The 17829-nt window shown below is 32.2% G+C and overlaps 2 protein-coding genes across 2 annotated transcripts; one reads left to right on the plus strand and one right to left on the minus strand.

Annotated features, from left to right (window-relative positions):
• Positions 1-3002: 3002 nt before the first annotated feature.
• On the minus strand, positions 3003-13225 carry LOC126763298 (roquin-1). The gene is made up of 4 exons (XM_050480637.1): positions 13004-13225; positions 10632-10794; positions 7376-10564; positions 3003-7305 (listed from the first exon to the last, which is right to left on the minus strand). The coding sequence occupies exons 2-4, from the start codon at positions 10791-10793 to the stop codon at positions 7039-7041; spliced, it is 3618 nt and encodes a 1205-aa protein (XP_050336594.1). The 5' UTR covers position 10794; positions 13004-13225; the 3' UTR covers positions 3003-7038.
• A 497-nt stretch (positions 13226-13722) lies between these two features.
• Positions 13723-17814, plus strand: LOC126761185 (uncharacterized). Its single transcript, XM_050477144.1, has 10 exons — positions 13723-13841; positions 13899-14021; positions 14074-14251; positions 14311-14796; positions 14854-15288; positions 15343-16539; positions 16596-16882; positions 16944-17016; positions 17072-17383; positions 17447-17814. The coding sequence occupies exons 1-10, from the start codon at positions 13830-13832 to the stop codon at positions 17659-17661; spliced, it is 3318 nt and encodes a 1105-aa protein (XP_050333101.1). The 5' UTR covers positions 13723-13829; the 3' UTR covers positions 17662-17814.
• Positions 17815-17829: the final 15 nt, after the last annotated feature.

Raw genomic sequence — 17829 nt, forward strand, 5'->3', positions numbered from 1 at the left:
AGTTCTTGCAGATTTTTGCTATCACAAGTGTCCTAATATTTTGGGTCTATGCTGATGACGGTGTCCGTTATTTCCCTAGTATTTTATTTTTATGCAAAAGCCTCCTGAAGTTTCAGTTTTTGTCTTAAAAAACGGATCCAATATAAACAACCTCTTTATTTATTTTTAATCAAAACCTTGTTTCAATTCCATGTATATATATTTTTTTTGACTTTGGCAAATGTAAATGAATAACTTTGAAAAACTGTTCTTTTAATATACTATTTTCTGCTGTACAAAACTTGTTTATTAAATTTTCCATAAAAACCTTATTTTAAAGGCAATAGGCAAAGTTATACATCAAACGTATTGAGCATTCATACAAGTGACTTACACATTCTGTGTTGCTCATACGACATGGTGTACTATATTAATACAGTACATTGGATGCATAACTTTGACTGCGTATAACTTTTAAAGCAATATTCTTATGATAAAAATATTAAAACCTTTTCTGCAGTGGGAAACTTTTGATTTGAATATTATTATTGAAGTTGTTGGTAAATTTGCTTTGAGTATAACAAATTTATTTAAAAAAATTCAATATAAATGTAAGGAAAAAGTTTATGATTTAGGCAATGTTTAAAGAGCTTGTGTACGTTGTATACTCTTTTTAGGGCAACAACTGAAACTTAAGAGGGCACACGCAAAAAAAAAAAGAACTTGGAAATTATGGACACTCTCATGCTTATGTATTAATGTAAACTTTTGTAGTTTTTTGTTGGCCGCATTCACAATGAATTAAATTAATTCTTTAATCAGCTTGTATGTGTAGTATACATGTGTAAGTGGACATTAACTTTATTCAAATGGATGTATAGAAAAGAGAGCACATCAAGCAGCGTTTGAATGGTATTTATGTTTCAACTAATAAATGCATATCATTACATATATAATTTAAACGCTAATATTCATGTTTTTATGTTCTTTAATAGTACCTTAGCTGATTTTCGAAAATTTCAATATCGATAACTATTCGTTTGCATTTATTTGATGTTGAAGAAAAACACACACAATGATACTATGTAAATATTACAATAAAAATGGCGACTACACACTGACATACATACATATGTAAATATATATTTCTAATGTAATTATTATAATTATGCAGAAGGTTGTTTTTTCATATTTTATATATAACATTTTGTTTCTATTATCAAATGCAGTGGTTGTTGGTTGCCACCGCTGCGAAAATTATCATGCCCGCATATATGTTTTTGATTCACTTACAATTATAAATACTCGTATATTAAATTTCAATAAATTCTCCCAAGCTATTTGTTATAATAGTTTATGTTAACTCTAAATTTCACATCACAAGTTGAAATTTTTCCAATTTTTTTTTCTAATATTTAGTTATTTACGTTACATAACGCAAGTCAGTTTTGTTTTTATAATGTACACATATTTAAATTTTATGCAATTTGTTTATGTTTGTTGTCATACACACTTAATACACACAAACTTAATATCATAAACTATTGCAATCACATAATTTGAAAAATGTGATTTGTTAACAATGTTTTCGAGGTTTTGTTAATATTTGTCAATACATATAGACTGTTATTAATTCAGTTGTTTTGTAAGTGCGGGATAGAAGTAATAATTTAAAAAAAAATTTCAGCAACAATAAAAAAAATTCAGAAAAATAAAATTCAGCAAAAATAAAAAAATTCAACAAAAATAAAAAAAATTCAATCTGTAGAAATATAAAAAAGGCACGGTGAGATTGAAAACTAGAAGAACAACTTAAAAATACTCGAGCAATTTCTTGCCTTAACACCAATTCGACCTTTTTGGCGAATATATAAGCTCAACACAACAAAATAATAAGTATTATGGTACAGATACTAATTCTCCCCAAATATCGTTGCTTTCGAATTGCAAAACAAAGTTTGAGCTCATTATAGACCATTCTTTATGGCACCATAATTTACGCTCTCTCAATATGATATACTTGTTGTAGAAGCAAATTATGTGGAGAATTTTTGCTCGAATGAAAACAAATAGGTTTTGGTTGAAATCAATCTAAAAGTCGTTTCATTCGTCTTCATAAGTCATAGAAGCTCAAGCTTTTAGAATAAGAAAATAATTGCAAGAGAGTTGGGTAAAAGCTTCAAAAACAAAGTATATTGTAATTAAGATCGAAATCGAGCACATAGAATAATGTGCGGCTTAGATAATCACCCAAAAACCTGCAAAGAATCCGTATAGAATCGGAATAAAATTGATTCACAACTGGAACTGAAACTTATTTTATAGTGTGTAAATTACTAATAATATTTTTGAAATATAAGTTTTAAGAAGTAATATAATAAATAAAACATACGAAACCTTTTAATAATAATGTTTGAGAAAATAAAAGAAAATATATTATGTTTTATGCTTCCTTTTGTTTTTTTTATTTGATAACAGATATGAATTTCTATGTAAACATAAAAGTTAGTTACGTAATTTTTGTAGTAAAATTTTTGATTATTGCACATTTCAAGTCTTAAAGAACAAAATTAGCATTTTGATGTACCAAATTGTTTAACAATTCAATTAAAAAAAGATTTAAATTACATATTCATCGTCAACCATTTAATTAAGGTGTCGTATTTTCGTTTAGTTCGAATTGTTTGCAGTATACTCTCTTTTATTTGTTGCCATATTATGCAATGCTATGTGTTTTGTACATATAAAAAAACTAAAGTAATACATACATACATATGTTGGTAGACTTGATTGTTATACATATTTCTAAAATAAATTTGTTGTTAGATCGTAAGAACAAAAACATACAAATTGTATGCTTAAAACATATTTATGAATAATATTTATAAAATAGTTAAACGTGTTTTTTTCTTAACATCAATTGTATTGAATTTTGAAAATACCATATTTCTTTTACCAAAAAATGCACTTTTAGTGTCTTAACCTTGCATAGCTAACGTAGAATTAAAGAAAAGTCCGTAGCATAGATAAAACTATTTTATTTTCTATGAATTGCAGGACAGATAGAAATGCACAGTTTGAAAATGTCCGATGCATTTCCATTTGTAATTATTTATTATTGTGTTGTTTTGATTTGTTCAGTGTTGTATTGTATGTTTTATGTTTTCAACTATTATTTACATTGTATTTCTTTATAAATTACTAAAGTCATTTACATTTCCCTTGACCTTGTTGTAGATTTGTTTGTCTCCCAACAATCATTCAGTATATTGTATATTTAAATATAAATTTGTGTATGTAAATGTTTTTTGTTGTTTTTTTCATTGTATATTTAAAACAATAAGTTAAGTTTTTTTAATGCTTTAAATCATATTTACTTTTTTATTTCTTTATGAACCCATTGGGTTTAAGTTATAACTACACCACACTGCACGTGCACCGTACGCAGAAAAGAATATTAAAAAAATAACAAGTAAATAAATAAAAATAAACAAAAAAGCAAGTAGCCTTAAGGCGAATTAGAGTATATTTTAAAAGTTTAATATTACTTGCAGCAAGTTGCTATAAAAAATATAGGCTATTTTTTAACTTTGACACAAACTTCTTTAAATGTTATAAAATGTATTTATTGATATTAAGTACAAAAAATATTGTATTTTTTACAGTATACTAAAGTTGATTGTTATTTTTTAATAAAAAAAAAAAAAAACAAATTAAACGAGCTTATGTGCTGATGTGTTGGGCACTATTACAAACTAATACAGATTTTCAAAGCTTAGTATCATTTACAATGCACAAACAGCTGTATTTTTATTTAAAAATAAAATAAATAAACATTAAGCAAAATTTCACTTTGTTTCTTAAAATATTTCTTATGTTATATATAAAAAACGCATACGGCAGCACATTGTGCGATAAAACAGCCTGTGGAATAAAACTTGAATTTCTAGTGCTTTGATTTCAATTTAATCTTGGTGTTTTTGTTTAGCGTACATACATACACGTATATATGCACAAAACTCATGAATATCAGTTTCATTAAATTAGTCAATAGCATTACTATTGACTATGTAGTAAGCAATATGCGTTAGCATTAATGGTTCACACCATTTATTCACTTATTTGTTTGCACTCATCTCTTTAACTATGCATTATTTTATTATAATATACTAAAATATATATTATATTAAATACTACATTCACAATACACTTTTTGTTGATTTTTTATAAAAAAAAAAATTGTAAATATCGAAAATCAAAGAAACTACTTTACGGGTCGCAAGTATTGAACCCCATCGAGTAATAATTAATTTCTCGTATCTTGAATATACATACATACATGTGGTTTGAATTATTAAATTATGTACAAAGAATCGTTATTAGCAATAATGCATATCAATTGAGTTTCAAAGTTGATGTTGATATTTTTTTGTTGAACTTAACACGCAATGTATTACATAAATAACTAGCAGAGGATAAAATTCAAGTGCTAAGTTTAGAATTTATAATATGATACATTCATATGTATGTACATTTGCAGCTGGTGCACTGCAGAATTTTGAGGTTAGTTATTACAATTGGTAAATTCATATACAAAATTTAATTAATTGTTTGTGACACAAAGCAAACTCATACGTGTGGTGATAATAGATAAGTTATTCTTAAAATATTGTTCTGTGTAAAGATATTTAATTTTTTAATATTTTCTTTAAATTGTTTTAATTTTCCATTTTGCTACAATAAAAATTAATCAACACACATATAAGTTAGCTTGGTGCTACACAAATATACATACATAATTAAGTTGATAATGAAGTTCAACAAGAACAATTACAAAATGAAGCAACATATTTTTTTCTTTCGAGTTTATAGTATTCTAACCTAAAAATATTAATGTCTACATAATGCAATTAAGCAACAATCTCAAGCTGTTACATAAATCATTAATAAAAAATGTTTGCGAATTCATTTTTTTAATTCCTTAAAACAATGAAAATACATACATGTTATTTAGTTGAAAAACAAAATAAAATTGTTGAAGTGAAATAAAAAAAACAAATACAAAACAAAACCGTTTAAGGCATTTTTAGATCTGTTGCATCTTGTAGTCTTACGACGTCTTTTAATGTCTATCTATTGGTTATTAGAAAACTCGATAACCTCATCAACTTTGAACTAACTATTGATACATTTTGGGAAATTTTAACAAAGATCAGTATATGGTCAATAACATTGGTTAGAATTTTAAACAATGAATTATATTTTTTGAGTGATTTTCACACAACTTTTAATATATAATATTAAATGTTTGTGTATACACAAATACATGAACATTTTGTATGCTTTAATTCAATCGGCTTGTTTAACTCACACTGGGCGAGATATAAGCTTGCATAATAGCAAATTATATTTATGTTCACGTTATTTATATTTAATTTGAGTTATATTACAACTACATAGTTTCTTTCATTTTCTACATACATATTTATAATAATAAATAGGAGCAATCTTTAAACGCCTACGAATAGGTAACAATTACAAATACAATTAGAATCAGAATCATAATCGAACTAGCAATAAAAAAAGAATTCTAAACGCGCAGGACTATTAACGGATGATAAAAGCAATGTCAAAAACAAACAACATCGTTTTGCTCACGCATTTGTCGATATTTATCAAGTATAGTACATATACATACATATATAATCATTTTATATATACATAGAGTTGTTTTTTTTTTATTATTTTTCGTTTGTTTTATAAATTTGTTATGTATAAATTTTCTATTTCATAATCATATTTTTCAGACAAAAAGGTAATTATTTAAAAAACACCAATTTCATCAAAAAATTATCATTGTCATATTATGATCTCAGCTTACATCGCACAATAGCGTAATTTAAATTTCTTTAAGAAATATATAATATATAGTAGATATATGCTTGTATATAATAATTTTAAATTTAATTATATTAAATGTATTCTTTGTTATAATATTGTGTTTTATGTGTGTATGTTAATTTGCCCAGCGGAAAATAAGTTCACCTCAGCGAAGACGCTGTTCTGTATGTGTATATGTATATATTTTTGTTTTTAGTTAATAGTGACGTTTTCTATGTCAGTCAGAGAAGTAAAAGCAGTGGGCCAAGCACTAATACGCTGTCGCATAAATATTAACTAATTTTGTTATTGATTTGTTTATTTATTTATATACTTCCTGATGGGCATCTTATATGTATGTATGTGTAAAAAGAAGAGTAGAGTAGTGTGGCTGCATAAAAGCGACATCATGCGATTAGTGTTTGCATTTATACAAAAATATTATATATTATTTTTGAGTTTTTGTTCTCATTAAATGTCTATAAAATATAGTTTCATATTGATCACGTCTTCAGAATTATTAGTATCGCTATTCATTTTTATAATCGATTGTAAGAATATCTAATACAAAAAATTTACATTTACAATTAATAATTAGTTGTTTTTCGCGCATTACATTTCTATACACGTTTTCTACACGATATACACAAGAAGGCTCACATCTAATTATTGCAATTTGCAATTAATGCGTAAAAGAGCCGTCTCCTATCTACATTTCTAAACTATACAGAACACAGAAAGTTTCCAATGCAAGAAATTCGCTAAAAATAAAGAGAAATATACTTAATATGTCGTGACATCAGCAGTGGGATATTTGGCCCTCTCAACTTGTGATAACTTGTGTTTTTTGCACTCACGTTTGGGTGAGTTTTACTTTTCAAAACACATAATTATCTAAATTGTATTGTTTATGTTACTATCAACCTTCGTTGAAAAGGATCAGTGTCTGTGCATGTTTTAAGTTGCTCAGCTTAGTAATATTCGACCGATGATTACTATTCACTTCGTATAGTTTTGCAAAATTATTGCAAGTAAATTATGGAAACAATTTATGATCACATTTGTTCATTTTTTCTTTTGTTTGAAGAGCCTCCATTTGCTTCAGTTGTTGTTCCGTTTTCATCGGTTAATACACTGCTATTGTGATCTGTTGCTATCTTACCTGCAATAGCTTTAGTTTTATTGCAACTTAATACCACTGTCATCGGCATTTGACCAACTTTTGTCTACGATTTCCGAAAGTTCTTGCTCAATATCTCTCATTCGACTACTATCAATGCTGCCTTCCTCACTGTTCCGACCTTTGCTCAACAATTGTTGATATTGTTGCTGTTGCTGCTGCCGTTGAAGCTGCAATTCCTTGTTTTTTGCAGCTGCTGTGGAAATCGCGTCATTCCAGAAAGTTGCATCCGCTGATTTAATGCCACTGCTCCACATTGAGGAACCCTATATTGATTATAATTAATTACCAACCATTCACATATATTTTCAATATAAAGTAAGAAAGTATGCTAACCTTATTTATGTCCATATTAGCATTACTGTCTGCATTGGCCAACATACTTTGAAACGCATTATAGCCTAATTCAAAATTAACTCTTTCCTCGCCCGCGGAAGTGCGATCTCTCTCTAAACCGCTGTGATTGAATGACAAATCAGGCAGCAGCGTGTTTTGCATGCTATTGAAATTATCAAATGCCGATGGTCTGTGCGGTTGTTGTTGTTGTTGTTGCTGCTGCTGCTGATTTTGGAGTAAACGTTGCTGATGTTGCTGCTGACCATTTGCCGAGCGCTGTAGTTGTTGTCGAAATTGCAATGCCAGACTGTTCTCGGTATCATTTGAAAATACTGAGTAGTTGATGTCGCCAGAAGAACTTCGCTCCAACAATGGGTGTTCCTTGTTTGCCGTCTGATTTCGAATATCGCCACTACTCCAGCTATCAAGATATGTATTAGTGTGGGAAACTTCGGCCGCCGTGCTACTATGTCCTTTGTACATTGGACAGATGGGACCAAATTTGCTACCCATGCCTGCTGATGTTGCAGGCACTTCAAAAGTAGCGGCATCGTCATCCAATATAGAATCAGAACGTACGAAACTATCACGATCACGAAATGGTCCAGGTGACGCATTTATACTCATATTATGTGCAATTGTATTACGTTCCTGCGTACTATCGGCAAAGTTACCACCACTAACCATATTGCTATTATGCGCATTCCAGAAAGATCGTTGAGTTGGTATATCATTACTCATTAAACTATCTTTGTTGTTATTTGGTATGCCAGTCAATGATGGGAGAACAGCGTTTGCGCCGCCGTAATCATTCTTGAACATATACTGATCAGCGACCGCAAGACCATTGAGTGTTATATTAAGATTCATGTTGACGTTGTTAACTTTCTTACCAAATATAGACACTTTATCGCTGGATGGGTACAGTGATGCAGATTGATGCGATGGTGAACCTCCAAGTCCGGTAGTTCCACTTAATATTTCGGCGGTAGTTGATGCATTTACCATATGCTGATGTTGGTGCTGATCCCACATGCCACTAATTTGGGCTAACCTGAGCTTATCACCTTTTATATCTGCGTTATTCTTTCCATTCATACCTCCACTATTTCCCGCAACACCAGCAGCTGTAGTTTGATTACTGCTAAATAAAGAGGATGCACGTGTGTTCGTACCCATGATCGGTGTATTGTAAAATTCAGCAGATAATGCATTATAAATTCCCTTATTAGATAGCGGACTTCCCAAAGATGTGGTCACATTGTTATTGTTGTGATATTTCGGTGGGTTATTGGTAGACATATTCGGAGGTAAGGGATGATGAGTATGTGTTGGCGGCGGTTGCAATGTATTTGGAAAAGATCTTGATGAAAGTATACCGCCACTAGAATTTCGCATCGTTATTGGTGAGTTATTGATGTTTGCCAAACCCTGAGGCATACGTGATGGTACTCCAGTTGTTGATACGGGATAATTTAATGTGGAGCCAAAAGCAGATGCGTCATAACGATGTGCAGTAGGGGGTGTAGGCACTGTCTGACCGGTATTAGGGGGAATTGGACTATGATGCAATGAACGCATGTGATGATGTGCACCTGTTGGCCCGTGCGTTTGCAATGATGACGAGGCATCACCATAACTGCCGCGAGGTAATTTGTTATGCATCGATTGTAGACTGTCAAATCTCAATGGCGACGTAGCCGTTGAGGCTGGTGCGGAATTATCATTTCCGGGATGCAGCAGGACCATAGCATGGGGATTGTGTTGATTGTGTCCATGGTTATGTGGATGAGTATGCGATGTAAAATCGTTTTTGCTATTGTTTGAGCTATTCGCACTACCAGCCGTTATCGGGCCTATAACCGAGTGGGGAACGTTGCTACCCGGCTTTGTGTTTTTACGATTCTTAGCACGATATTTTTCCAATTCTTCTTCAGAATGCGCAAAAGTGCAGCTGGAACCACGTGGACAGTTACGTCTCACTGTCAAATCTCGACATAAACTTATTTTATACTTGGTATTCGTACTTGTTTGACCCGCTGTGCATTCTTGTAGCTTCCGATTGCCGTGATGTTGTACGAAATCCACTAGTCCCACCACCACTTCATGCACTGATTCTAATGCTTTAGCTACATCCTGCCACGATGATGGCGGACTTTCCAAAGACGGATCAATACCGGCTAAATGTTTCAGATGAATCCTTAGACCTGACAAATTAGCCGGATCTCCGGTGCGTTGTAGAGCTATAACCAATTCTTGTACGGACTGTGCAAATGAGGACGGCGTTTGTAGTTTGTCGATAATGCTTTGCATATGTGACTTATGCACTGTGTCTCCGTACAGAAGGGAAGACCATTGATCTGGCGCTATGCGTAGACCGGCTTCAGTGGCTATTTGTACGATTTGAGCATCATGTTCGCGTCGTAGGGCATCGTAAGTACGAAACTCTTCCTTCAATTGCATAAGTGACGAGTCTGCTTCACGTTTCGATACCTTAAAGCAGCTGGCTCGATATAAAAGCTGTACAACATGACCAATACTAGTTTTCGAGGCTTGTGGAAAACGTGGTTCTAGCCGTTGTACCACATACATTACCAACACCTTACGCGAATATGCCGTACCGTCTTCAAGAGCCTGCAAAACCAGTTTTAAAACTTCCTCCTGCATGGCTGGACCCAGAAATTGGCAACCACGAGAGCGAACAGCTGCCCATAGGTTTGAACTGAGCTGTAAGGGATTTTGATGTTGCAGAATTAGTTCGGTAACAGTACGCTCGCCCAATGAACGAGCAGCTCGCAAAACACGTTCGCGTCCCTCACGTTCCATCAACTGAGTATTGACTAAAGATACAAGTTTACGTTGCATCGGACGCGAAAGAGGACTTCCGAAATTTCCATTATTAGTAACAAGAGATTTTAGATACAGTGCCAAACTTTCTATACATTTGTTCGCCATATTATAGCATTTTAAATCTTCAGGACTTAACTGACGTACACTAGGTGGTGTATGTCTGGTGGAAGTGTTCGTTTCACCGTCATTCCCTGAGGCCCCGTCATTACCCCCACTGCTAAATCGGTTTTCGCTAATATTTCCAGCATTGTTGTTATTGTTGGTATTTGTGTTAGTGCTAACCAACTGTAGTAGAGCGTTATTTATGGGCAGATTGTCGACATCGGTTGTTATGGAAGTCTAATGGATGTAAAAGATGTTATTTGAAAATTAATGATACACAGAAAACTGTTTAATAATAGTGTACTTGATCGAAAGGACATTGTCGATTGTGTAAGGTGGACAGACACTGGCGACATATGGTGTGACCACATCCCAAACTTATTGGTAGACGTTGATTAACAGCGAACTCATTGCAACAAATGGGACAGAAGAGGAAATCTGTCCATGAAGGCGCCTGAATCGGCATTCTGAAATAAAAAAAAAAAATGTTTATTAGTACCTGTTGCTATAAATGAACGTAAAACAAGAAAAAACTTTATCTTCGATTTAATCTGATGTGAACAATTTTTTCGAAGATTGTACCGTTGCTTTAAGCAATATTCCGTACCAAATTTTGTGACGATATGTATCTCGTTATATAAAAAATTTTCAGTACTTATTTACATATATAAGGACACTATTCAGGATATAAGGATATAGTAAGTCAGCAAACTAATACATATGTACATATATAACGTCAAAATCATTATCAAAACACGCTTAAAGCACCAAACTTAATTTCAACACTTTGTGAAATAATAAGGCAAATGATTATATTTACGAAAATGTACATACATACATATGTATGTATGTAATAATGACACAAAATAAAGCTTAATCTATGTGTTAATTTTTTTTTTAGGAAATCCCTATGCTCACTACTTTTGGTATGTTAAGCTTTATTTATATATAAAGAGATACATGCTGGAGTGTCATTGTAAAGCACCACTTTTTAATAGTTGATTCCGGAAGATAAATTCATGTACGTAATAGCAAGTGAATGAGATATTTTATGTTCAATATGCACCTAAATAAATATGAGTATAATCACATTTTTTTATCAATTGCATTATAAAGTAAATACATTTAATTCTGGAAATATTAAATTTTACATAAATACATACATATGTGCACAGACATGAATGTACATATTCTATTTTTCCACCTCTCGTTAAAAATGTATTTTTGGACTTACGGAACTATTTTTAGAATTACCATATTAATATCTATTAATGTTCCATAAATGCAAATGTTTTCAATTTAACAGCATCAAATCTTAATTTTCATTGAATTATTTACACAAAATAATGGTCATAAAAAGGAACAAATTACACTATGAACACTAAACTACAAAGAAAAGGAACAGTAAATACTAAATGAAAATCACTGTCAACGTCAGCAGCGGCAACCTCCACAGAAAAACTGAGCAGAAGATGCGTATGCTAATGCAACTATTAATAAAATTTCAATTTGATATCTTTGTGAAATAAAAAAATATTTCAGTTTCAAATTGTGAATATGTCATAAACGATGAAATGTAAGTACATAATTGCAAGAAATCAACAAGCATTTATATTTGTATAATATATATTAAATATATGCAGCCGTATATATATTTTTATTTATATGCGCTTATATATGGTATTTTGTATATGTACTTCAATATCGCATTGCAATAATAAAAGCTAACAAATAATTTAAAGCAGCAATCAGATGGTTGATGCCAGCGTCGACGGCGGAATTGGTGACTGCGACTACTTTGCTTTTGTGTACGTAAGCATTGCAAGCAGAAACAAAGAAAATTTGTTAGATGTTTTGACGATGGCAAAGAAAACAACAAATAATAGCCACGAATGCTTACATCGCGTCACCATGATGAACGTACATATGCATCTATATTTGTCGTCGACAGCGCTGCCGTTATGTTGCTTTAACTACAATAAAGATCTGCAACATAAATCTGCTGTCCATAGCTATTTCACTTTGAGGAAATTATCTTTAACGTCACAATTAAAACTTTTGCTGTTGCCACTAAGAGCAAGAGCAACGGAAACGGGAGAATATACCATACACTTTGAAAATGGATTTTTCTCATAAATATGAAAAAGAGGAAAAGTGCGTAGGCCATCGCATAAGAGCCAACCAAATAAACTGGTATTTTTATTTGTAATTATATATAGGGCGAGTGTGAGGCCAATGCCAGCTCAAAAGTTAGTGTGAGGGTGAGGATGTGGAAGGAAGTAGGGCAAGTCGGGCTATGTCGGAGACTTCCAAAATATCAATTGTGTTGTTATTGCTGTTGACGTCCCGAGTTTGTCGCATGATCAATAATGAGATAAGTTCATCCATAGGGGAGTGGTAGTATGAATGATTAAAAAACGTTCATTATATGTTGAAAACATAGGTGAATATTATTTTCCTGGCAATAACCTCAGTTTGTCACTGTTATATGCATGAATACTGTCGAATCCTATGAGTTCGCATTATGAAACTAATTTTTCACTTTTTTATTTTATTTAATTATAATGACTTTTCAAATTAATAATGCCTGTTACGTTGCACTCCTTTGGAATAAATTTTTCACTTTACGGTTTTTAGTTTTTTTTTTTTTTTGTTATATATGTACTTGTTACGCACCTTCAAAATGCACATATTACTTTTTCTTCTGAATTCAAGTCACAAATCGCTGCAAATTGACAATTCAATCGCGTATGTTGACGTGGTAACTTTCACAATTTAAATTTTCTATGTTTCAATTGAGTGCGCTTGTAAAATCAGTAAAAAATGCAAAAACTAAAATATTATAAATCTATAAACTTCCGTCAAATATAAGATTTTTTTCTTTCACTGGCAATGAAAAGTCAAAAACGTCTAGTTAATATAGAGAAGTGCAACGTAGCGATTGGTAAATTACAAACTTCACAAACCCATTTCGATAATACAAATACGAGTTAATCGTTAATCATTAGTAATGGCACGGATAGTAATAAATTAAATATTGTTTAATTGGTTATTTCGGACACATATAAACGGAAATTATTATTACTCAGGTACTCATATCCTATTGCATCAATATATAAATGAAAGTAGAGACACTATGGTGTTTTTGAGTCAATTAATCGATAATTTGCAAAATTTACAAGAGTTCTTAATTAAATTATTTAATATAAAAAAAACACAACAGCTTAATTACTGTAAATTACATATTTTTATTTCCTCCTTTAACAATCACCACTTTGAGACAACGTTTTATTCTTGCGAGGACATCCCTAATAAAATATTGTGTAACGACTTGCTGTTACCTCAAAGGAGAATAACAATCGATTATGTCGATTTATTTTGTTTTCATCTTTATAAATAAGATTTTTTGATTGAAATGGCGCGGAATTTATTTTCTATATTTCATTAAAATAGAAAATTACCTAAAATAGATATTATAGTTGTAGACCGCAGTTAATTTGAAATGTCTGAAAAGGTAACAATTGGCTCTTTTGTCCCGATTAATTAACATTTTAATAATATTTTGAGCTAGAAATGGACGCTGGACGTCGATTCCAATCAATACGATTTGGTGGCAGGAAAATTATATTTGATTGGATGCTGGAAAGATGGGGAAAACATCAAACAATGTGTGGACATTCCGTTAAAATCACAGGTAAAGATTTTTTAGAAGAAAATTTATAAAAAATTGAAACATATTTTTGCAGAGTGTGGACACAAAACACTGCATTGTCGATGTTTCCAGCAGTAAGATATATATATTTGATTTATATAGTGCTTCCGGAACTTTTGTGGATAACAAACGTTTGAATCCGATGATCAAGGAAAGTATAAATGTTAATTCTGAATTGCGCTTTGGTGAATTAAGTGGAAGCTTGAAGGAAAGTATAAATATATTTTTTGGTGGTCTAAACAATTAAAAATTTATTTTTAATTACAGGAAGTAGAGAATTTAAATTTTGCAGACCCATTTCTGGCACCGACTCAAAGAGCGCCAAGATCCTCATTGTCTAACACGAGTACTCGCTTATTTAGCTCCCCTGATGTGTCACTATTGAATGATACAAGAAATGAGAGTTTTGACATTCCTGAAACTCAAAACATGAAACAAAGAACTTCTATTGGAAACTCAAGTATATTAAGTTCTTCACGAAATCAATCATATGATGGAAAAAGTTTCTGTGACGAATCTTTTATACCAGAAACGCAAATGCCTTCTAAAACCGAACAATCGTATGAAGCTTCGGAATTAGGTTCAAATTTACAAAAATCTGGCGATTTTATTCGTATCTGCACTCAAGATTTCAATGAGAACTTATTTGAAGATGGTGACGACGATGAGGCAATGTTTTCATCTTTGGTCATACCGAATATTCAACACAAACCAGTTATATTGACTGACGTGACGCTGAATATGGATATAGATGAAGGTAATAAAATACATAATATGTTTAAATATTCACTTAAACGAAATTCATTTTTTTTAGATGTATCGCAAATTGATAAATGTGATGTTGAAATTGAGGCATTGAACACTCAAGCACCAAAAAATGGAACATCGAACGACACCGCTCAAAATACAATATGCACAGAGCGAGACGATGTTTGTACTCCAGATTTATTTGACTTGCCAGAAATGGCACAAATTAATGTGCAAGCTAATACTAATGGATCGACGGTAGAAAATCTTGAAAAGGATATTCTTAAGGAAGGCCAAGTGAATGAAGTAATTGGTGGTGATGGATATGCGGAGGAAGTCGATATGATGGCCACACAGGTATTTGTGCCTATATCAAAGCAACCAACTCCAGTAGTGATTGGCCTCACCCATACTAGCGAAGAATTATCATTAAGCGGAAAAGAAAATATTGCTAACACAGATTTCAGTCTGGAACAAACACAGGTTTTCGCACCAATTAAAGGTAAAATAAAGACACTTGTATTTTTTTTATTAACAAATTGGTTGCCTTTTGCAGAAGGAAATTTAGTAGCTTCTAGATCTTTTGATAAGAGCGCAACGACTACAATTGAAAATATCCAGGAGAATACTAGTTTGTTGGCACCCACTCAAATATTTACAAGTAATTTGAACGATTCAGTGAGTCAATCAAAAATCTGGAATAAAACAGAACCAAATGATAAGACAATTAAGCCTGCGGTGAGACCAAAGCCCAATTTAACAATAACCCCAAATGAAATTAAGGCAAAAGCAAAAAGTGATGGTGACTGTTCGAACGAAACAGATAACGGTTCTGCAAGAAAAGAAGGAGAACAAGCTTTATTCAAAAAGCCAAACATAAATAAAATAAATAAAGGATCTAAAAGAAGTACTTCTAGTATAAACAGTTCACAATCGGAAGCTGAAGGATCGCTCTTATGTACACCTAAATGGATTTGTGAAAAATTTGATTTACTTTCTGAGGAACATGTTAAAATGCCTAATCATAAACGTAACCTATTTGGATCTAATTCTGAAGAGGAATCACTAGAGTTAAACAAATTGGATAAAAGAAAAGACTCTACAGATTTTGACAAACTACTGTGTAATGTGAAAGAAAAACAGCCTCTTACGAAATATGTTCCGGCAAAAAGTCCTATGATTAAACAGGAAGATCGTGCTGATGTTAAAAAAATTGGTAGCAACAAAAAAGATCAAAGTGCTAAAGAGGAGGCGTTTTTGGAAAAACCGGATAAGAAATTGGAAGAAAAATCATATTTAAAGAAACCAAAAAGTTCACCACCGTCAATTAAAAACTCAACCAAGGAAAAGTCTAAAACTGACGGAAAGCTTGAACCATCTTCAGGCAATCGACGGAGTAGTGGAAGAAATAATAAGCACGTTGAAGAAGATGAAAAAAGAGAAGAACGTAAGAAGTCAACGAAAAATATTTCAAAAAAAGATGAACACAAACATGAAATAGAAGCGGGATCACGAAAAGTTGATCACAAAAAAGAAGTAGAAAAAAACGAGAAACATAAGAAGCAGAATAAAAATGTATCATCAAAAGATAAAAACACAGATGAAATTGAAGAGGCACCTACGAGAAGAATAACGAGACTTAAGTCCAGAACTAGTGAGAAGGATAATGATGCAGCAACCTGTTCAACAGCTGGACCTACACCAGCGAAACTGCCGAAAATTGAACATACAGATAAACCAGAAATCAGCAAAAGTCAGTTAAAATAACATACTATAAAACTATTTTTAAACATAAATATTTATTTTTAGAACGCGTTACTCGCTCACGCTCCAAAACCGATTCTCAAGAAAGTATTACGTCGACAAAATCAACATCATCATCGCGCAGTGCATCAAAAAAGAAAGCTCGAGAAGTCGAAAAACGGGGAAAAAATAATTCCGACGATGAAGATGACAAAACTTCAGCCAATGCGTCAAATACTAGTAAGGTGCTTGAAAATAACGAACCGGAATCTAAAACCTCTGCAAAAGATCATAATCGCAAACGTAGTGCCGGGGAACCATCAGTTGAGGAAAGCAAAAAATTGAGGAGCAATGTAATATTATTATAATCTACTTGTTTGTAGCAAGTTATTAAATCTTAATTTTATCTTCTAGGCACGTATCTTGCAGATTGCAATGACTATGGTTGAACCAAAGTTATTTCAAAGTTTGGTTGAAAACTCGCCGGGTTAGTATTTTCGTTTAAACAATTAAAACTGTGAATCAATATGATTAATTTCCAGGCAATTGGTGCGTGGCAAATGATCCCACTGATGCGGATGTTTTAGTTATGGATAAAGGCAATCGAACACTAAAGTTTTTAATTGCAATGGCCAAAGGCATACCGATTGTGACATCAAAGTGGCTGCAATCCTTCAATAGTACAAAAACGGTACCGCGTGGAATTACACATTTCTTCAGAGACCACGACTTTGAAAAACGACATAAATTCTCCTTATTTAAATCATTGGAATTGGCTAGAACTCAAAAGCTGTTTCAGGGCTATGATTTCGTAACAACTCCTAGCATTTTGCCACGCCCATCAGAAATTAAACGTAAGTGTCACACAAGTAATTAGTCATATTTATTAATGATCGCTTTATATTGCAATTGTTTAGAGATAATCGAATGCGCTGGGGGTAAAGTATATGACGAGCCGCCACCGCCGAAAAGCGACCAAAAAATTTATGTTATTTCAACATTGAATGATAAAAAATATTGGCACAAATATCGACGAAGCAATACGAATATCCGTATAACTGACAGCGAAGGTGTAATGGCGTCGGTTATGCGACAATCTAGCCAACCACTGGATTTAAATGTGTTTGCATAAGACGATCGTGTAAAACAATGCCAATGTCGTTAGCCATTTTAGCACCAGTGTCTAGTTGTTAAGTGTGTACTCTTAAATTTGCAGTGTTTTACTTCTGTATTTCATTTCTAAGTTTTTTATAAATACAATACATTTATTAATGCGCGCAATTTAGTTTTAACATTGTCG

Source organism: Bactrocera neohumeralis, chromosome 6, assembly GCF_024586455.1.
Source record: "Bactrocera neohumeralis isolate Rockhampton chromosome 6, APGP_CSIRO_Bneo_wtdbg2-racon-allhic-juicebox.fasta_v2, whole genome shotgun sequence".
NCBI classification, from domain to species: Eukaryota; Metazoa; Arthropoda; class Insecta; order Diptera; family Tephritidae; genus Bactrocera; species Bactrocera neohumeralis.